This window comes from Seriola lalandi, unplaced genomic scaffold (assembly GCF_002814215.2).
Source record: "Seriola lalandi dorsalis isolate HSWRI2012SDOR001 ecotype SW California unplaced genomic scaffold, Sedor1 jcf7180002054361, whole genome shotgun sequence".
Classification (NCBI taxonomy): domain Eukaryota; kingdom Metazoa; phylum Chordata; class Actinopteri; order Carangiformes; family Carangidae; genus Seriola; species Seriola lalandi.
This window is the reverse complement of record NW_019524914.1, coordinates 211,819-233,810: the sequence shown is the minus strand read 5'-3', so window position 1 is coordinate 233,810 and position 21,992 is coordinate 211,819. Positions and strand designations below refer to the sequence as shown.

Genomic DNA, 21,992 nt, shown 5'->3' with positions numbered 1-21,992 from the left:
GGTTTGGTTCACGTTTAGTGTACAAACTAATTTTGTCATATTTTTTTATCATATATTAGTAAAGGTAATTATATTAAGATTAAATTATTGCATTCAAACCATGAATAATTGGTATTAAGGTCCAAAGTCAAGTCACCATCACACCGCTTTAACCAGCCTTGATTGTGGACACAAGGCAGGTTGAATCCACAGATTTATGCTGTTGATGTTAAATTCTGTCCCAACCATCTGCTGCCTCAGTAGAAATCCAGATTCTTCAGACCAGACTATGTCTTTCCAGTCTTCATCTGTCCAGTTTTGGTGAGCCTGTGTCCGCTGCAGCCTCAGGTTTCTGCTCTTATCTGACAGGAGTGGAACCTGAAGTTGTCTTCTGCTGATGTCGTCCGTCCATCTCAAGGTTTGATGTGTTGTTCATTCTGATGCTTTACTGCTCACTACAGTTGTAAAGAGTGGTTATCTGAGTTACCATAGGCTTTCTGTCATCTCCAACAAGTCTGACCTCTCTCCTCAACAAGGTGTTTCCCTCCACAGAACTGCTGCTCGCTGGATGTTTTTGCTTGTTTTTGTCTCCATTCTGAATAAAAACTCTAAAAGTCCTGCAGATCACATTTTTCCTCATTTTATGTTTTCCTTAACTGAAGCTCCTGAATTTTATCTGTATGATTTTATGCATTACGCTATTGCCACATGATTGGCTGATTGGATAACTGCACTAATAAACAATCTTAACATAAGTGATTTTGTTTAAAACTGTAGACTCAAACCCAATAAAACTCCTAATTTTTTTTTATTCAGGGATTTCAAGTATAGTGGAAAAGCTGGTCTACTACAACAAAAATGGTTTTAAAAGTACAATTGTACAATTGTATGTGTTCGTGTATTTTTTTTTTTTTTCAGTCTAATCGGTAATGCCTCAATCTACTCATCATAACTAACCTGTTGATAATTAATATAATTAATATATTAAAATGTATTTTTGTTGAACCCACCTGCCATTTATTGTTAGCGATTTCCAGGGTCGCTGAGTCTGCCGATTCACTTCCGGGGGATGGTTACTGCAAAAGGGAAGATCATCCTTCTTCTGCTAAACCACCACCTCTCTGACAACATTATTAAATCCCCGATTTTGCGGATTTTACTCACATTATCGGCAACTCCAGAACCGTTGGTGCCTCGTCGCGAAACATCCCGCTAGTGCTAAGTGCTAACGGGCTAACGTTCATGTCGGGCGGACTTCCTCTGAGCTCCGGCGTTTCTACGACGAGGTTAGCCGGCTAACTTTAGCCCCGTAACTGATTTCCCATTTCACTAATCTCGACACTAATACAGACAATGCAGTGTACACATGTTTCTTGTTCAAAACAATACAACATCTCAGTATATAAATTTCTCTGCCTTGCTGCACGCGAACTTCAAGTTTTATCATTGTATGTGTTGCTAAGTAACCTCGGTCACCGTAACTACGGCTAGCTAGTTAGCGGTAGATTAAATGATCGCAAATGATGCTGAGGCTCCCAGATTGGATTAAATGTTGAGATAACTTGTTGGTAACCAGTAAGATTAATGTTTACTCGACTCGTCTAAAGTGTAAATACCAGCTGTGGGGCCGGTGGAAAAGGCCCCGCGGAGCCCGTGTCGTGACGGGCTCCATAAGTGTCTGTGGGCTTGGGGGCTTTGGGGAAACTGGTACTCACAGGTAAACATCATTTACCATGACACCAGCCAAGACATTTTAATGCTTTAGTCCAGGTTTGATGAGTCTTCATGTAGTGGTTTTAAGCTAGGTGGTCTGATGTGGTATGGATGGAGAGAATTGCCATTCCTTCATGTTTTCTCAAAGAGAATAAAATGACGGCTTCACAAACCTAAAAATGGGTCTTAAACAGTCTTTAGAGTCTATATGTTAATCTGGTCCAGGTTTGACAAATCTAAGGACTGTGTTTTTACTGCGGAGAAAGACCAGTGTGGTGTGTATTGTGAAAAAGCAGTGAAATCACCCCTTTCCTGTTCTCACTAAGAGAATAAATATTTCTGTGCTATGAAAAGGGGGGTTGGGATAAAATGGTTGTTGGGATATTAAATGAACAGCACAGGGACTAACTGGCAATTAAACTCCCCTGTATTGTTTATCTATGTTTATCTAATCCAGGTTAGACAACTGAAAGGGCAGTGTTTTTTTTAATTTTTTATGTTGACCTGGTCTAATGTGGTCTGAGTAGAGGAAATGCAGTGAAGAGTCTGTAGAGTCTCCATGTTAATCAAGTCCATATTTGACATGTCTAAGTTGGCATTTGGTCTGTATCTCTGATACGGTTTCATTGGAGGAAAAAGCATTGAAATTGTTAAAAAAAATCTCTCAAATATAAAAAGGGGTTTTTGAAACACGGTTAGGGCCATACATGTAGTGCCGGTTTTCACACCTTTAAACAGCGTGACAACAGAGTCATACAGTACAGCAGCAAAAATTAGCCAATTAATTTATTAGTCAGTTGACAGGAAAAAAAGTAATATAAAAGTTTTAGTCTTGTCTTTATTTTTTAAGCAAACACACCTAAGTTTGTCTTGTTATAGCTTCACAAGTGTGAGGATTTGATGTTTTTTTTCTGGTCATATACCAAAAATAAACTATATATCTTTGGGGTTTGGACAGATGGTTGAAAAAAACATGCAATATATCACCTTGGGCTGTGGGAAATTTACTGTATATCAGAAGCCAACGTCAGCCTCGTTGTTATTGCATCCTTTATTTGAGTGCTCTGCCTCACCTCTTCTCTACCCTGTCTCTCTGCAGCTGGCGGGTCTTCATCCCATCCTGCCTAACATCCTACTCAGGGGCTTCACACACTCAGTCCTCGTAGCTTTGTCGGTCTGCACAACCGCTGCGTCAGACCGGCCTGACGCCTTTCATCAGAGGCCTCAAGCAGCCAAAGCCAATGGTAAGCACAGCACAGGGATCTTAGAGCCCCGTATTCTGGAGAGTGGGTGCGCTGCCTTCCAGTATCGAGCCAACAAGTATTCTGTGGGAGGGGAAGGTCCTCGACACGGAGCCTCAAAGCTAGCAATGCCCGGATCCACGCCGGCCAGCAGCAAGGCTCGGGTGTATACCGATGTCAACACACAGAAGAACAGAGAGTACTGGGACTACGATGCACACGTGCCAAACTGGAGGTACAGTTAAATGTGTGACATACGCAAAACATTACAGACCCAAGGGTGTTGACACGCTGCATTGATTTAGTCATCTATATGCTCAATTATAAAACTTAGCAAATATGAGGTGTTTGTATTCTTAGAATAGATCGTATGAGTTTCTGTTTAGGAGAGGACAGCATTTTGTGTTTAAAGGTACAAATGTAGTGAGTCAGTTTGGCTGTTTGCTTTAAGAGTTTCACATATTGAAACTCTGTTGTGAAAACTGAACCAAAGCAATAAAATACTGCAAATCAATGTTTTACACACAGTGTCAACATTAATGTGCAGGGGAATAAACCTGATTAGTCAGTGGAGGCTACCTCAACAGAGAGACTGGAGTCCAGTGGGGTCCAAAAGACCTTGGAACTTGTGAAGGGTATTTTTCACTATCCTCTGACATCTTCTAGACTAAATGAATTGATTAATTGAAGAAAATAATTGATTCCTAGATAATTGAAATAATCACTAATTTCCTCCTTGTTATGTGTGCGGCATAAAATTCCCAAACGCAATGTCCTTTAGTGCTGCAACTAATGATTCTGATTAGTTTTATGATTAAACAATCATTTAAATATTCAAAATGTCAGAAAATATTGATAAATGCCTCCCTGAATTCACCAGAGCCCAGTGTCATATTTTCAATATGTTTTGTCTGATCAACCGCCCAAAACTCGGAGGTTCGATTCACAATTATATAATCAGAGAAATAATAAAATCATAAATGGCTTAAGTGAGTAATGTGTTATCAAAATTATTTGATGAATTGTTTTTTCATTGGTCATTTTAGGAGGTTATTGTTGTTTGCACATGTTCTTATGATTATGTTTAAAGTTCATTTACTCTTAAATTACTGCTGAATGTTTTCACTCTTTCTCCTCAGCAATCAAGACAACTATCAGCTGGTGCGCAAACTGGGGCGAGGGAAGTACAGTGAAGTGTTTGAGGCCATAAATGTGACCAACAATGAGAAGGTGGTGGTTAAAATCCTCAAGGTGAATCCCATACAGTATTTACCCGGGTTTCTTCCCTGTTTTTCTATGTGAGCTTGTCTTGCTCTCTCGTCTGCGATGTCCGTCTTCACCTCTTCATGGAGCTTTATTTGCAGTTCAAACTTGTTGTCCAGATGTAATGTTGGTGATGATTTTAATCTATGTTTATATCCTCTCAGAGAACTGGATATGTAAACTGTATAAGTGCAGTTATGCATCCCAGCAGGTAGAGGTGCTCCTACTCACAGCAGGTCACTTTGCTGGTTCAGCTTCACGCTAACATGGGAGAAGTTTGTATCAGTCAGCCTTTCATCAAAGTCTTTGTTTAGTTGCAAAAGAGCAGAATGTCGGCACAGCAGAGCAGGAATTACCTTCTCATGTGATTAAATGAGGTGTGAATATGCATGTTCTTAAAATAATGGAAGTAGAAGGGGCTCATTAAGTATAGCTCATTATTTCAAATTAATGACAGAATAGACCAGGCCTTCCAAATATTTGAACTTTTTTAAATGATTTTTTTTTTTATCTAAAATTTTTAAATGATTTTTTTAAATTAAAAATCCTCTCTGGACATATTTTAAGACATGAAAATACTCAGCTTAGATAATTTGTGTCTGGTGTTTTCTGCACAAAAAGTTGAATTAACTGACTAAAAACTCTAAAAATGGCCGCTCTTCCTTCTTCCTCATTGAAAAATCCAGAATCTGTGAATATGAAAAGAAAATAAATTTCAAAAGTTTTACGATCAGACACAAAATGTGTGTTTCCACTCTCGGTGTATGTGCACTGGAGGCTTCAAGTTTCCACATCACACTTGTGTAAGTTGCATACTGGACCACAGTTGGCTTTCAATGACAGTCGTTGTGATTTCACAAATCAAACTCTTGCGTACACATCTTTAAGATTCAATATGAGCACGGAGGAACTTTCCACCCTCAGCATCGCTCCAATGTCAAACTCTGCTCATGCATCATCTATTTTTGAGTGGAACGGGACATTAATGTTCTGAAACTCCTCACCACATGTTGGCGACATCATTTCTAGGTCACTGCAGTGATGTTAAAAAATGTGGGAATGTTCAGTCACTTTTATTATACCATTAGTTTTCAGTTTATTAGGTGCACCTAGCTAAAACTAATGCAGTCTACAACAGTCCTGCAGTAAATCTTCCTCTGTGAAGCTGATAATGTTCAGTTTTTATTGAAATAGTTATAGAGAGGTTTAGCATTTCTCTGGTTGTTCTACTTGTCCCTGTAGTCTTCTAACTGAGTTATGTGGCTTTCAAACAAGGTCACAGTAACTCATGAATTATATAAATAGGAATTATAGATGCTGTAGAAATATGGTATAAAAGTCAATAAATTCAAGTTCCTTATAAATAATTGTCAGCCTTACTGTTTGTTTTCCTCCATTCTTCACCTGGTAAGACCATGAAGAAGATATTGAATTGTAGTGCAGTATTTAAAAGGTCTCAATAAGTGACCATTGCTAAAACCCCTGCATTACTGGGTGTTTTGTTTTTGTTTTATTTCATTTCATTTTCGATCTTCTGTTGAATGTGGATTGTTATGTTGAATCGCTTGTTTTCGTTCACAGCCCGTCAAGAAGAAGAAGATCAAAAGGGAAATCAAAATTCTTGAAAACCTGCGTGGGGGTACCAACATCATCCGGCTGGTCGACACGGTCAAAGACCCAGTGGTGAGTTAGACCAACAGTCAATGTGCTGCATGTCGGCTGCCAGCAGTGATAATCCAGTCATGCTTGTAAGTGTGTGTGTGTGTGTATGTGTGGGTGCGCGTGCGTGCAGTGATAATGATCTCCACCTACCTGCTGATCTCCTCAGTTAAGCCTTGTGTTGTCCTCTCTTTGCAGTCCAGAACACCAGCGCTTGTCTTTGAGTGCATCAATAACACAGATTTTAAGGTACCTAAGTTGTGGCTGACATCATACATGCAGAACTACCAGCAGATTTACCATCCATGCAAATGCATTGATATCCATTATTAATAACACGCATAACCCTCTAGTTAGTTTTGTACATGTAAAGAGTCTCATTTACATCATGTAACTAATGATTTATATGAACATTTTATACATGAATGTCTTTTATCTGTTTGACAGGAGCTTTACCAGAAGCTGACAGACTATGATATCCGTTACTACATGTATGAGCTGCTCAAGGTAAAAACATCTAGCTGTCATCATTTATCTAGTTGCTACCGTCACTAAAGGCAGAATGTTACAGGAATGAAGGTCTGAACACGTTCCTGTCTTCTCTTTAAGGCTCTGGACTACTGTCACAGTATGGGGATCATGCACAGGGACGTGAAGCCCCACAACGTGATGATCGACCACCAGCTGAGAAAGGTACAGCTCACACTCATTTTTTATTTAATTTTTTTTTGCTTCAAATAGTTTAGCCAAGGTTGTTTATCAGTAACAGTTAAACTGTTGTCATAATGTCAGATTGTGACACTGTAAAGCAGTGATATATGATTGACTTAGTTACACTATGGTCTGTGGTCTGTAAGAATGAGTGAACAGGTTGAACAGGTGAAAACAAAGAGTCAGGCTAGCTGTTTCCCCCTGCTAACTATTTACTGGCTATAGCTTAACTGAATATGGGAATGATGTTTTCAATAACGTCTCGTCAAGAAAGCAAATAAGCAAATTTCCAAAGAATGCTGAACTATTCTTTAAGTGAAATAACTTTCAGTTGATGGGCTCCTGTATAAATAGAAAATTCCAACAATAATGTGACTACAAATCAATATCACAATCACTATATATTTTATTTGATAATAAAATAATAACAAATCACAGCTATATTACCTTTTGAGTAATGTAGAATTATTTGTTTAAAGTTATTGTTTGAACTTTTCTTTCTTTAGAATAAAAAGTAGAACAGAGAGACGACCATGCAACCATTTAACTGGGTCAACAAAATTCACAAAATCCTGTCTTGGACCGTCTCCTTCCAGCCAGAAGCATTTACCTTGTCAATTAAACCAGATCAATGTGTGTTTTCTTTTTGTGTCACAGCTTCGTCTCATAGACTGGGGTTTGGCAGAATTTTACCATCCTGCTCAGGAATACAACGTCAGGGTGGCTTCCCGCTATTTCAAAGGCCCTGAGCTGCTAGTGGACTATCAGGTACCTGCTGTTACAGTTATTCTCTCTGCTCTGAATTTACTTAGGGGAAAAAAACACACACCTCCTTAAGGATGTGTTACAGTACAGTCTCTTGTCCTTTTTCCAGATGTATGACTATAGTTTGGACATGTGGAGTCTAGGCTGCATGTTGGCCAGCATGATCTTCCTGAAGGAACCGTTTTTTCATGGCCAGGACAACTATGATCAGGTAACGGCTCAGGAACAGAAACAACACGTCACAATTAATTTGTTGTAATTATAATAGAATGCATCCTCAGCATGTAACTGACCTATTAAATGTGCATGTACGTTGTTTCCTAGCTGGTCCGCATCGCTAAGGTTCTGGGCACCGACGAGCTCTTCGGCTACCTGCACAAATATCACATAGAACTGGACACTCGCTTCAAAGACCTGCTGGGACAGTGAGTATCTGCAGAGGAGGGAGGTGTGATGAGTACTATCAGATAATGTTCACATCAACCTACAGAAATGAATTCAAATTTATTCAAAACGGCTGAAACTCAACCAATATAATATGTTAATATAATAATAATAAAAATTTAATATGCAAAGCTGCTGTTGTGAAGAGGGAGGTCCGTGTTAAGTCATAAAGGAGCCTGTTGTTGAGCAGCCAAACAGCTGCAGTGTGTTACTAACTGCTTCAGGTTGACACATTAGTTTTTCTTTATCAAGCTGGTTTTCTGAAAGACTTCAGATTTTTAGCATTTTTAGCATTTCACCATAGACCACCATTGTAAAAGAGATGCCTGTGCAACTGTTGACAGGTCACCTCCGGCTCTTACTCTTTGTATTGTATCTTTTCAGCCATGTGGTTTTAATCTTTGTAAAAGATAAAAGCCCAGAAAAGTTTTTTTTTTTTTCCCCTGAATGATCGAGCACTCTGCATGTGTTATTGCCGTGTCTCAAGAACAAGGATCCTTGCTGGGTTAAACGCTGTGCACGTGCAAAAATTAAAGGGAAAATATATACAATATACATACAATAAATGACACAAAGGTGTCATTTTCACACATCAAGATCTTGTGGTTTTGCATCACATTTATTGGTCTCTTGTTGGCCTTTCAAACTTAATTGTTTTGTTTTTAGTCGAGATCATGTTTTAAAACTTGCTGAACACCAATGTGTGCCTGCTAATAAAATTACTATTGAAATGTAGCCAGATGTAAGATGATGGAAATGTAAGAGTGACACTGTCAAGATGTCTGCTGTGAAAACTGGCTGTCATTGCTATTGTAAATTACTTATTTTGAACAGTTGTATCTGTATTGTTGTTACTATACATTAGCTGTTATTGCACCAGTATTTATTAGCAGCTAAAGGAGGTTATTAAGTATGATTTCAACTTTTTTATTATGTCCAACCTGCTTTGACTGTCAGATTATCACCCTAAACATAGATCAGCACTGTGAACATGCTCTTATAAATAAGATATACATTAAATAAAGAGTATGTGCTAAGTTGACTCACATTAAATGTTGCTTGTTTACGTCCAGGCAAACACGGAAGCGCTGGGAGCAGTTCATCCAGTCAGAGAACCAGCACCTGGTGAGTCCAGAGGCTCTGGACCTGCTGGACAAGCTGCTGCGCTACGACCACCAGCAGAGGCTGACGGCAGCCGAGGCCATGCAGCACCCATACTTCTGTAAGTATCACCTGTACTCAGGGTGTCCGGCTGTCACAACTACTGCTAACATGTGTGCATGCTAACACGCTAACAGCCGGGAGAAGGAACTTATTGAAGCAGGTTCTAATCCTGTAAAAGCATAGCGAAAAACAAACTTCCTGTTTCATTTTGATGCATCCGAATGAAGTAGCTGTCAGAATATTTGCCCTCAATCTTGTCAATGGAATCGGCTTCCTGCAGAACGGTATAAAAAGAACAGTCACTAGTTCAGCTGTGTAAGGGTGTGGGAGTAGTATTAGTATGTACACAGCGGTCGAATGAGTCATATTCCGATTGCATTGAGGACATGGATGGATAACTGAACGGTACTGCAGCCTCTTTATGAAGTGACTGTAAATTGCTGGAGAGTCATTCAGACGACTACAACAGATGCAAATAGAGTAAAAATACATGCAAAATGACTCTTTTAATGAATGACCCTTAATGCCTGCACTCATGAGCCCAGTGTCTCCTAATCCATCCAGAGTGGAGCGTCAACGGTTCAGTCACCACGATAACACACGTGTATTTGCTTCATTTACTTAAGACCTGTGTTTTAATTGTTTTATTGTGAGCTGTTGCAGATAAAGTGACAGTGACTGTGTCTTTGTCCCTCAGATCCTGTGGTGAAGGAACACGCTAATGCTAACACCGACAGCACAAAGGCAATAAGCAGCTCCAATGCAACATGATAACCAGAGAGCAGGTAACGGTCACAGCATAGACACTTTTTTTTTTTAAATACACAGTTCTGTGTAAAAGTTTTAGGCAATAAAAGTGAAGTGATGACGCGATCAGGTGAGACCTCCCTGATGGTATTAGAATCTAAACATCTAAAGTACCTAAAACATTTGCACAGTATTGTACAGAGACTGAGTTGTCAGTTTATTAGGAACACCTAGTTAAAATGAATGCAGTCTAGTACAGTCCTGCAACAAATCCTCCTTCATGAACCTTAAAATGTCCAGTTTGTGTTGCAGTGTTTTTACCGATTCAACTGTGATCATTTTGGAGGATGTAGTTTGTGCGGCTGTTGAATTGTGTTACACTGACAGGTGTTTCTATTATTTTGTCCATCCCATTTCTATCAATGAGTGTAAATAGCAAACACCTGTCTGTATAATGCAACACAGTTCAACAGCAGCGCTCCTCACATTTCTATAATGAGAGTCTAACAGATGTGTTTGATTATTATCATCAATATTACTGTTAGTGTTTGATGATTCTGTTTTTTCCTCTGTCCACTCAGGAAGAATCTTTGTTACCTCAACTTGTGACCTTTTCGTGGCAGAAACCTCTGCCTCCACATCAACAGCCATACTGGAGTAAGATGTCAACTTTGCAGCATAAACAAACTCGCACGGATTAAACTTCTCCAAAAACAGAGCCCGGGGGAATCTGCGCTGCTTGGTCCAAGTCACAAATAAATCAGATCTGAAATCAGATCCGACCCCCACCCTCCTTCCTTCTCCTCCTCCTCTTCCTCTTTCTCTCCCTCTCCTTCCTCCTCCGCCTCCCAACATCACCCTCAACCTGTTTTTAAAATGAGCAAACTGACTGTTGGATCAGAATCAAGCCAGTGTCGTTGCTGTAAAGACATTTGTCGGTCATTGCGACGCTGTGGTGACCTGAGATCCAGTTCCAGGTTTTAGCACTGAGTGGCATGGAGGCTCTTTTCTGCTATGGATAGAACAAAAGCTATATTGAAAGAGAATAAACCGTTTTTATTTAAACATGTGTTGGACTTTTATTGCCACAGGAGCCACATGACCTTTTTGCCCCCCTGGGCCCGTGTCTGGTAAGGTTCGGTAATCAGTTCACACAATTACTACAACTGTGCTTTTAATCGTGTTTTCATTTACATTTTTGGCAAACTGGCACCATTAACCTTATGCCAAATGAGCTATTAGTTTGTCTTTACAGTGTACCAGTGTTTGTACAGAAAACTATCACTGTCACTTTGATACTGAAGTGGAGTAGTTAAGTGAACTCTGTTTATCCAGGTCTTCAGCGCTTGTTTTGGTGCATCAAGAAACAAACGAGAGCTCGTCAAGTGTGTGTACTTTTTAATAAATAACCTGGAAAATCAAGATGTTTTCCAGAACATAAAACACTTGTGCAACATTCGTGCGTTACAAATAGGTGCATTCGTTTAGGGCCCAGGTTGATGAGGTCAGCAGACGAATTTAAAACGTATCTGCTTCATCAAATGGCTAAAATTGTAAACACAGCAGAGTAAATGTCAATCACACGTTAAACTTCAAATCCAAGTATTTAAAATGCATCATAGAAGTGGAGTTCACATTTTGGTTGAGTGTTTAAGTTAAAAACTGGGACTGCTGAACCAGCTGATGCTGGTCAGCCCACGTCCTTTTTGCTGTGATTAGTTTTTTCAGTCTGTCAGTGTTAATTCAGCTCACAGACAACGTGGCCCATAATGAATGCCCTGACTGACATCTGAAGTTTGAAGTGTCAAACACAGTAAAAAGCAGCCTACAAACACACGGCTAGCTACAGCAGATGAGCTCGACACCCATCGAAGGCACGCCCACAACACCCCCGCTTCCTCCTCAGCCAGCGACTCGAGTCTGGGTGAGGATGGAAGACGACTGGCTGGAGTTTGGCTGCGTCACAAAAAGCCCAGCAGTGTATTAAAGATGCCACTCAGGCACTTTTTCATCATGTTAAAAGGAACAGTTTCACATTTTGGAGAAACTGTGGCGATGTTAAATGAGAAGATCCCAGTCTCACATCCGTCAGTTGAATATGACGCTACAGCCAGCAGCCGTTAGCTTAGCATAGAGACCGGAAACAAGGGGAAACCGCTAACCTGGCTCTGTTCGAAATGTAAACACCACAGTTGGACATTTCGCAGGGAGTTATGTACCACACTATTTGTCAAGCTTAGCACTTACACAGCTTATAATGAAAACCGCTTTAGTATCAAAATCCTCAGTCATTTTTGAAACAATGAGTCCTCGATATTAGGCAGAGGCAACAAAGCAAAGAAGGATGGTCAGTATCGGCATCAGAACTGATATCGAACCTTTTTGATACGATACCGGCAGATTTAATGAGTTGCAGCTCACTGGCTAATTAAGCAAACAATCGTTCCCTAAGTTGATTTAACACTTTCTCTCTTCTTTCAAGGTGACTCTTCAGTGTTGATACACATTTTAACATAACCTGTAACCTGTAACATGAACTAATGTACGGTCAGTTATGATTATTTTGTGACCACATAAAAAAAAAAAAACTACAAACATGGCAGTGCAGGTGCAGCATTGTAACTTTTTTTTTTTGTCCATATCTATAAAACTCACCAACTCTCTTCTAAAAGTCATTTTCAACTTTCTAAAAACTTCTGCACTTCAGTCGTCTCTGTGCTGCTGTTAGTATAGATGTCATAACTTCAACTCACTCATGCACTGAAAATATCCAATAATCAACAATGTTAGATCATTTTCCAAAAACACTAACGTCCTTGTTTAAAACACATGTAACACAGTCTGTGTTTCATGGATGAAGTTTAAAGTGTCAGTGGATTTTGAACTAGGTTTTCTTACTTCAGGAGCAGAACCCAGAAGTTATAAATGGACTGTTTAGCACTTTTCTAGTCTTGTCGACCACTCAAAGCCACATTGGATGCCGCATTCACCCATTCACACACTGATGGAACAGGCAATTTGAGGTTCAGTATCTTCCCCAAGGACACTTCGACATGCGGAGGAGGAGCTTCTGATTAGTGTACGACCTGCTCCAGCTCCTGAGCCACAGCCGCCCCGTGGTTCCAGTTCCTGTTTCATTTTGGTTTTCTATTGTTTTACATGTAGAGAAGTCTAAAGTTTGCGCCTCAGCCGAGTTCCTAATCTATGATTAAACAATCAATCATTGTTGGGAGGAGGCGAAACAGAACTGAGCTGAGCTTCACGCCGTCTCCAGCTACACACTGAACGAACATGCACGAGAGAGGCACCGATCTTCTCATCGAACTCTCAGGGAACAAAGATAATACGAATGTTTCCCAGAATGTTGAACTGTCCCTTTAACGTAGCAAAAAGAAAACTGGCTGCCGCGCCGGGAGGTGGGAGCTCGGGGACGGGTCACATCACAGTAGCGTACTGATATCCAAAGACCACCAAGGACACTGATAAGACAGAAACAACACAGCTGATTATCTTCTTAATAACACTGATATTTTAAAAACCTCCCTGGGGAATATTTTAATATCTGACTGAGTCCACTGGCACTTGATATTTTAAAGATTCATGGCCTCAGTTGTCACTTCCCCAGGGCTTAAATAACGTGTCCTTGGTGTCCTTTTTAAAATGCAAACAATCTAAGGCATAAAAAAATGTCTAGAAAAAAAAAAGGTATAAAGCTAATACCAGAGACATTCAGTCTGTTCTCTCAAAGTAAAAAACTTAAATACTTGCATAAATAAAGCGTGTGATTATGAATGTTAAAAGCTGTACACGACGTGTTAGCAGTGCCCTGTACAGGCGTCGGGTGCAGTGATTATGTATGAGTCTACATATATAATGTTGGTTATAGCGTAGAGTTGCAGTATTGAGGTAACTTCATAATGGGAGTAAAGGCAAAGGGGAGGGGGGGGGCACTTGAACTGTACTAGGCTCTGTGAAAAAGCCACATAGACATGCATTGGACAAAGGTGATAATGTAGATAGAGGTGTTAGTGTGTTTGTCCCTTTTTGTTCAAGTTTTACAAAAACAATTGCTCAAATAAAGCATCAGTAATACTGGATATTTGACGTGAGATTCTGGGCACCACATGATACAGTCCCATGTACCAGCATCCTCCACTTCTTCTTCTTCTTCTTCTTCTTCTTCTGGGCTCCAGATGGCACGGGGGGAGCGGTCAGGGCAGCAGATGCTGCAGCGCCAAGTCGTCCAGCTCGTTGACGGCGACGATGTGATCCAGATGTTGCAGGTACCTCTCCGGGTCGCGCATGAAGTGCGGGATCCTAGTCCTGGGGAACACCGCCAGATGTCGCAGCCTCTCCACGTCTTCGTAAGACACCTGCAGAGGGAAAGGAGACAGTAGAAAAGGTTTCCATTGCAACATAGAAGCCATTTCTTTTTCGGCAAAACACAATTGCGAATTGTAGGAACTCTGTCACCTGGTCATTAATCCAGTCAGTGTGAAGCCGATTTATGTTAATCACCTCAAAAGTCCTGCAGGGGGCAGCGGCTGCTCAGGAAGCCCCTCTACATCTGCTTCCAACACTGTCTTTTAATTTGTCCATAATACTCAAACCCAGCATGATTACATGATTTAATTATTCTTAGAATTTTCAAAACTTAATTATTCAGTGGTTTTATTTGGTTTCCTTCCTCTGTCTGTTTGATAATTCCCAGATTCCTGTTGTTCTTTATATTACTGTGTTTTTATTTGTCCCTTTAGAAATGAAGTTTACTTGCTGCTTCTCTGTGCATGTGAACACACAGAGGGCTCCATGATGATGACAAACGCTCGTACTTGAATGAATTAACACTGACCTTGCCTAAAGAAGTCAACATCTTGAAGTCGATGGAGCGTCGATGGCGAAGAATCCTCAGGATCCCGTCCAGATAAACCTGATCTTTACTGAAGCAACCTGCGACAGAAACACACGACACACAGGGAGAATAAAAATAAAAGCAGTTCACATCTGTGAAACTGAGTTATTCTACAGAGGAAGTGTGTTCACTGTTCTGTTCTTATTTCTCTCACATTGTTTACATCTTTACATGAGCAGCTCCATAGCTACAAGAGGAGGAAACTTCCCCTGTGAACCTTTAATCAGAGTTAGTGTTTTAACGCCACAGTTTCATTTGAAAAGCTGCATAATTAATCATAATTTCATACTAATGTATTATTTGTTAGATTGATATAACTATCAGTATTATCAGGGAGGCGTCTGATCAGTGCCATAAAAATCAATCTCCAGAGAGAAGAAGAACAAGGAGTCCTGCAGCAGATGGTCTGATCTGATCTGAGGAGTCCTGATCTCAACATCATGGAGTCACACTGGGATCACATGAAGAGACAGAGACACTGAGACAGAGGAACTGTGGCACGTTCTCCCAGATGCCGGAACAACCTACCTGCCAAGAACCTGAAGAACAGGTGCACTGACGAGAACGAGAACTGATTTAGGTTTTTTTCTCTTGACTGCACTTCGTATGAAGATCACTGATGAATAAAGACTGAAAGCGGAGCTGTCGTAGTGGATCGCTTCAGATCGTACAGGTTCACCACTGAGTGTGTTCATTCAGGAAACAGCAGCAACATTCATGTTTTCAGAGGTTGTTTTCTTGTCATGTGGGACGTTGTGTGCCCCCCTCCCTCCAGTTTTTGAGACTAAACCTATGCCCTGTGTGTGTGTGTGTGTGTGTGTGTGTGTGTGTGTGTGTGTGTGTGTGTGTGTGTGTGTTCACCGGGCTGTGAGGTGTCCGTCTGTCCCCTCTTGGCTCTCAGACAGTACTCCCAGCGGACGTCTGGGTCCTGGACGAAGCGTGCGATGTGACTGAAGAGCTGGCTGAAGCTCATGCTGGTGGCGTGGTACACGGTGTAGTAGAGGAGAGCCGCGCGCCACAGGTAGGGCTGCTTCCGTAGCAACACGCTGTGCAGGCTGGCTAGGCCTTCCTCCGTGGGATTGGCCGGTTTAAGGCCGAACTGCTTCCTGCCTTCTGTGGTGGCCCACGGCTGCAGGTTGTTGTTGACGCCTCGCAGGTAATGTGTGCCTGAGGAGACACAACCACGTTAGAAAACAGAAAACCCACCTTCAAACACTTTAACACTTCATCAATTAGTTGCTGTGAAAAAAAAAAAAAAACCCAAACACTATGTGATGTTTATATGTTATATAACATATGTGATGGTTGAACGTGTCATTACGCCTCCACAGGTATTAATCTGCTGCTTTAACAGCCTCCACTCTCAGATGTTGAACCTGGCTGCAGGGATTTGCTCCCATTCAGCCACATAAGCATTAGTGAGGTCCAACACCGATGTGTCTTAAGGTCTGGTTCACAGTCTAGACTCCAGTTCATCTCAAAAGGTGCTGGGCGGGGCTGAGGTCAAGACCAATCCACACAAAACTGGTTTGCTGGTGTCATGTTGCAACAGTTTTCCCGAAACTGTTGCCTAAATATTGGAAGAACACTGTCATCTGAAACATCATTGCACGTTGGAGCGTTTAGATCTTAACTGAAACCAAGAGTTGCTAACCATGAAAAACATCCCCTGACCGAAGGCAGCGTGTGACCGCGGTGATTCGACTCCTCTACACTCCCTAAACTGTCTCTTTACGTCACTCTATTGTCTCTCTGCCTCCCATTTAAAGAGCAAGGAGGAGGAGGTCAATATACTGAAATGTATATTCTGGGAAGCGAGAAACCGCACACCGAGAGGCGACACCTCACCTCCAGGCTTGGTCACCTGTCTGTGGGCTTCAGACTGTTGTAAGATCATATGACCCTGGAGATTTTTATTTGAGAAGATCATATGATGGATGATGTTCAAACAGCTTGGGTGCAACATTACAGCTGCTTTTTTTTCTTTTTTCTCTGACACCACCCTCTGGATATTTTTTCCATCACTGCCACTGAGGATCAGCTCTTATCTTTCTATAATTTGGTTCTTTATAATGAACAGTGCAACCTCACAGAGGTGTGGCTGTAGACGCTTCGTCTTGTGTCTTTTCACAGTTTAGACGCCTCTCTACTTACAAACACTCAGAACTTTATTAACTAGTTAGGACGATTTATAATCAGCTGACTTCCTGCTGACAGTTCTTGACCTGCCTTACAACTTACAACCTCCTAACTAGTTAAATTCTTATTAGTATTCAAACTTTTGCACATGTAGCAACTACGGTTTATTTTTTTCTACTTTTTAAGTCCATGAAATAAAAAGTAACAGAGCAGTAACATTTGTAGGAAGGTTCATTTTAAAGTCTGTTTGCTGCAGAGATTTTATTTACTTATTTTCACTAAATGTCTGTACAACAGTGTGTTTCACCCACTTTATGCGATTATGCTCTGCGTGTCTGCAGCTGTATTTTCAGTGGCTGCTTCGAGGCAGTTTCTTCACTGAAAGGACAATAAAGTGAAACGTTTTCAGTCCCTCAGAGTCAAACAGCAGGACTTCCTTCTTTGCACCAACATTCAACAACCAAAGAGGAAGAAACCCAGAACAAGGTCTACATGAACCTTTCAACACTTCGTGACCACTTCACTCACAGACATCTGAACATCAGAAAGACATCTTTCAGCATTATATAAAGTGCTGAACATCAGTGATCAACTAAATACATTTTTTTTTTTAAATGAAAAAATACTGAAAACACCAGACAGTGATTGGCAAAACATGTACTGTATCACATAGAAGGTAAAAAGTGAGGACCTGCAGCTCGTTTGTAAAGTGCTTCAACAGACACTAGATATGAGCTCCCCATGAGTTGTTCTTTTATTCTTCACTCTGAACGGGAGTGATATTAGCATGCTAACATTAGCTTTGTCGGCTGTTACACCTGCCAGTTACTGGGTTTAACTAGAAATGATCTCTGTTAGAACTAGCTCACGTGGTGGTACCGGTTTTGATTTAGCGATGTGCAAATCACCACTTAGTAAACACACAGAACTAGTTTACGTTTGAATTCAGGAACGGATCTCAACCCAGTCTCTGAGTTTGGGCTATTTTCAACTTTATTTACAATCACTGAGTGTCAAATCCAAACGGATCCGACAAGGATTCAGGTCTGATTAAATGCTACTGAACCACAACTCTTCTGCAAATCCTGTCACCGTAGAAAAGACGATGATTTTACTGTGTTTAAGAAGAACTCTACACAGATGCTTTTTGGCATATAATGTAAATAAAGGTGATTTTTCCCAACAATACAGAGAATGTGTGTAAAATACCTGTTTTTCCCTCAAAATTAGCTTGTATATGTCTGCTTGGATTTGAGAATTCAGCTCCTAACTGTGTTCGAACAGGCTCCAAACTTGCCAGTATCAAAAGTCAAATATATTCCAGTGGGAAAGCAATGTACAAGAATGACATTCATTTCTCTGCAGCGTCAGTAAACACAACACACGGGCCCACTGATAACTGTGTTTCTGTATTCAGAGCAGAATTTAAGGGTGTAGTGACCCTTTAGTATCGGATCTGTGCCTCGCCCCGGGTGTGAGGTGACCATGTGAGGGGCAGCATACCTATCTCGTGTCTCAGCATCCCCTCCAGCCAGTGCTGCCGAGCCCCGGCCAGGTTAATGGTCAGAGTGGGACGACAGCTCTCCACCACCATCACCGCCTGAGACAGCAGCTCGTCAGACAGACGCACCACAACCTGGAGACACGGACACACCGTTTTCATCATCATCACCACCACCATCGTTATAATTTCCGCCTGCTGCACTGGTGACATTTCATTAGTTCCCCTTTATGACCAGGTTTCTGTTTGCAGAAAATCATTTGTCAAGACTGAGCAAACACGGTCCACCTTAATGAAACCTGTGTGTGAAGCACTTTGCAATGTGATTTAGAAAAGTCTGTAAATAAAGATAATCATTATTATTAAATAGCAGCCTTTTCACACTACAGATGACTTATGGTACTGTGGCTGTGTCACTTCCAAGCGGGAACCTCAGGGGCTGAAAAATGAAGCCAACATGAAGTGACAAAAACTACAGTTCCTCTAATGACCACTAGAGGCTGGCTCCAAAAATGAGTCAATCCCCATAGACTCCAATTTTAAAATGTCCCAACTTTACAGCAGAAATAAACATGTTTACAGCCTGGTACAAAAAAACAGGTTTGGTCTCTACTGCCAATTTCCTCCTTCATGACAACTGTACTGGGATGACACTATAATAATTTCTTGCAGCCCTACAATAAACAAATGTTTGTATAAATGAGTCCCTGCTGCTGTGAAAACACATGGATTCAGGCGAAGTCAAAACTCCTACCGACTTCATTTGACTGGCTCAGTGGAGGTGCCAATACAGAGGCTCCAGGCAAAAAACACAGGCTTAAATTTTGCTGTAACACAAATCACCGTCATGCTGTTTTGGTCAGTCAAATACCTGGCCACACCTACGCACTGCACTCACCTCTCCCACACAGCCTTCTTTCTGCAGGTATTTGCGTACAGCAGCCCAGACCTGACTCTTAGGGAGCACGCTGCCCCCCGTCACCTCCTCAAAGTTCTCATAGGAGCTAAACTTCCTCAGCACGCACTCCATGATTCCAACCGCCTGCAGGTAAACAGATACATCATCATCATCATCATCATCATCTTCATGTGAAGGCAGAGGTTGTCTTAGGTCTTTGACCCTGACATACCGTACCTGTTCGAGGAAGAGGCCTGAGCCCTCCCTGTACTTCTCCAGCACACTCCTCGGCTCAGGCTGGGCGTACTCAAACTGAGGCTCGTACTTGTAGTCGGACTGGAAGAAAGCCTCCTTCTCCTGCTCCAGGTTAAGAGGTCTGAGGGCGACCAGCAGACATGGCCTGGAAGGCGTAGGCAGCGACGTGCTACCAACCCCTTTAGCTATGTGTGGCAGGGAGGTAGCAGGTCGCATTTGCCCCTTGCCGCCCCGCAGCCCCAGGGAGTAGTTGACTGAGCAAGTGCTTTCACTGCGGCGCATCCAGCCTCCTGCCCCAAGGCTGGGGCTGGTCAGGCTGCGAGCTGGGGGTGATGGGGCAGCAGAACCGCTACGCCAAGGAGGCTGCACGATCCGCCTGTTCACCATCTGCTCCTGAGACCCTCGCAGGCGCTGGGGCGTCATCTCCAAGCTGAGGGGGCGGCGGAGCGGTGGTCTGGGGGTGGCTCCACCTTTTAATGATGACGACCTCCTCTCTACCTGGCCGCTGTTCGTCTGTGCTGGAAGTCCGTTGTGGGACACCTTCTCCTTCTTGGCCACATTGCTTCTCTTGGCCGACGGTCTGGCTGTCGCAGCAGAGCTGCTAGTGGTTTTTGGTGGATCTGCTCGGACATTTGGCCCCAACAGGTCCCTGCTCCTCCTGACGCTTTGACCCTCAACCTGATCCATGAAGACTTCACCTGAGTCCAACACCATCACCACGGCTGCAACGCCTCAGGCTGCCCCCCGCTCCGACCCCGACACTGCTGACAGAACAGACACATGAATGTGTACTTCTTATTTATGACCGGGCTTCGGTGATATCCATCATGTAATATCTCAATACAATCAATACATCTCAATATACAATATTATTGCAATATTCATAATAATATTGTATTTTATGTTTCAGGTATAAGTGATGCTGCAGTTCAAAGTTTTATTTGTCACATCCCATGGTACAATGTACATTAGGCAAAGCAGTGAAATGAGGATTCAGGTCAGACTGTGAAAAACTGCACAAACAAATGTATATTGTGAAAAATATCGCATATGGCAGGAAATATCCCACAGGGCCAGAGCCACTGTATGACTTGACTGTTTATATTTCTTGTCTGAAAGTCACAGAGCTCAGTACAAACCACTAGGAGAGTGGGAGTCCTATAGGGAGGGGGGAGGAGGGGCTTTTTACTAGCCTACTAGCCAAAGTGATGGATAGATTAATGAATTAGAAAATAAATAATTAATTACTTAAATTAAATATTTGCTAAAATCAACACTTGTCTATAATGTGTAGATGAGCTTCCTAACAACTAATGTTACTGTCTACGGCAGGCAGGAAAAATAAAACTCAAGACCTTTGCAAATGAAATTTAAGTTTAAATTTATTTAGAGCTCAACGCGCTGCAACTTAAGAAAACGCATGCAAATACACAAATGCGCAAATGCAGTGCCATATACCATGAAGGCATAATCCGAACCACAGCGGCCTGGGTTTGCATCCAACTTTGCGCCATATTATCCCCTCTCTCTCTCTCTCTCTCTCCGAATTTCCTGACCCCTTCTCAATCTCGCTTTCGAAATTAAGGCACAAAATAACTTAAAAAAGAAAAAAAGTGATGAAACTGGCTGGGACGCACTTGTTATTCAATGATTTTAACTTCAATAGTCACAATTGGGCATTGAACAAAAATTATTTTGCAGCTGAATTTGCAGCGTTTGTGTATTTGCATGTGTTTTCATATGGTTCAGTGCATTGAGCTCTCAGGGCTACTTTACCTTTAATAGCTCTGAGGCCTTTTGCTGAGCAAACTGGATTCAGTGCTTTTAATGTTTTATCAAATTATTTCCATTTTGTCCATACGTCAAGAAATTCAATTGTTTAGTGACTAAAATGTTAGAAAATACAAAGGAAGTCTGTACTTATTTTGTGAATCCAAAGATAACATTTTCAGATGGCTTTGTCCGTCTGACCAACTGCCCAAAGATGTTGAGTTTAAGGTCACAGAAAACATTTTGTCATTTTTGATTTAAAACAAAAAAAGGATTAATCAGTTGTCAGAAATGTTACGAATAAATTCTGTGTCAATGAACTGAATGGTCTCTGGGAGTCTGGAGAAACAATGAAGCTGTCATCTTATCTTGGGAGTTAAAAGGGGCCCAAAAACGACGTTTTGCCCCAGGTCCCCTCAGGAGGACGCCCCGGCCGTGCGTGTGTCTCCGTGTTTTAGGTGGAGACAGAAAAGAAAAGACACTGGACAGTCCATAATGTCTGAGCAGAGGCTCCGCAGCAACAAAGCTCCTTCACAGGTCAGCTAACATGAAGCTAACATGGGCTGAAAACTGTGTTATCAACTGTTGTTAACAGAGACACCGAACCAAACAATAGAAATGAGTTGGCAGTGATTGATTCCCTCAGTGTTTCAGCCCTTTAACTCCAACAACAACTCACAAAACACTAACCTACCAGCGAGTCCCGGGACTTCTGCTGAGGATCTGCGGGTTTCGGCCTCTTCATTCACTCATCACGGCAGCAGACCGAGCGGAGGAGCCCTGTCTGCATTTTTTTTTTTTTTTTACCGGTGGATGATGACAGTCTTTGGG

The 21,992-nt window shown here is 41.7% G+C and overlaps 2 protein-coding genes across 5 annotated transcripts; one reads left to right on the top strand and one right to left on the bottom strand.

Annotated features, from left to right (window-relative positions):
* Window positions 1–1,037: 1,037 nt before the first annotated feature.
* On the top strand, window positions 1,038–10,751 carry LOC111656633 (casein kinase II subunit alpha'-like). The gene is made up of 13 exons (XM_023408430.2): window positions 1,038–1,265; window positions 2,792–3,168; window positions 4,073–4,184; window positions 5,778–5,879; window positions 6,054–6,104; window positions 6,303–6,362; window positions 6,465–6,548; window positions 7,224–7,334; window positions 7,441–7,542; window positions 7,656–7,756; window positions 8,849–8,997; window positions 9,637–9,724; window positions 10,268–10,751. The coding sequence occupies exons 2-12, from the start codon at window positions 3,062–3,064 to the stop codon at window positions 9,708–9,710; spliced, it is 1,053 nt and encodes a 350-aa protein (XP_023264198.1). The 5' UTR covers window positions 1,038–1,265; window positions 2,792–3,061; the 3' UTR covers window positions 9,711–9,724; window positions 10,268–10,751.
* Window positions 10,752–11,067: 316 nt separating this feature from the next.
* kiaa0895l lies at window positions 11,068–21,992 on the bottom strand. 4 transcript variants are annotated; one of them, XM_023408425.2, is made up of 7 exons: window positions 21,856–21,992; window positions 19,374–20,155; window positions 19,137–19,280; window positions 18,241–18,373; window positions 15,460–15,765; window positions 14,539–14,636; window positions 11,068–14,059 (listed from the first exon to the last, which is right to left on the bottom strand). In XM_023408425.2, the coding sequence occupies exons 2-7, from the start codon at window positions 20,103–20,105 to the stop codon at window positions 13,898–13,900; spliced, it is 1,575 nt and encodes a 524-aa protein (XP_023264193.1). In that variant the 5' UTR covers window positions 20,106–20,155; window positions 21,856–21,992; the 3' UTR covers window positions 11,068–13,897. The 4 variants fall into 4 exon arrangements, with proteins under 4 accessions (XP_023264193.1, XP_023264194.1, XP_023264195.1 ...); XM_023408426.2 differs by having other exon boundaries at window positions 19,374–20,152; window positions 21,856–21,990; XM_023408427.2 differs by having other exon boundaries at window positions 21,852–21,988.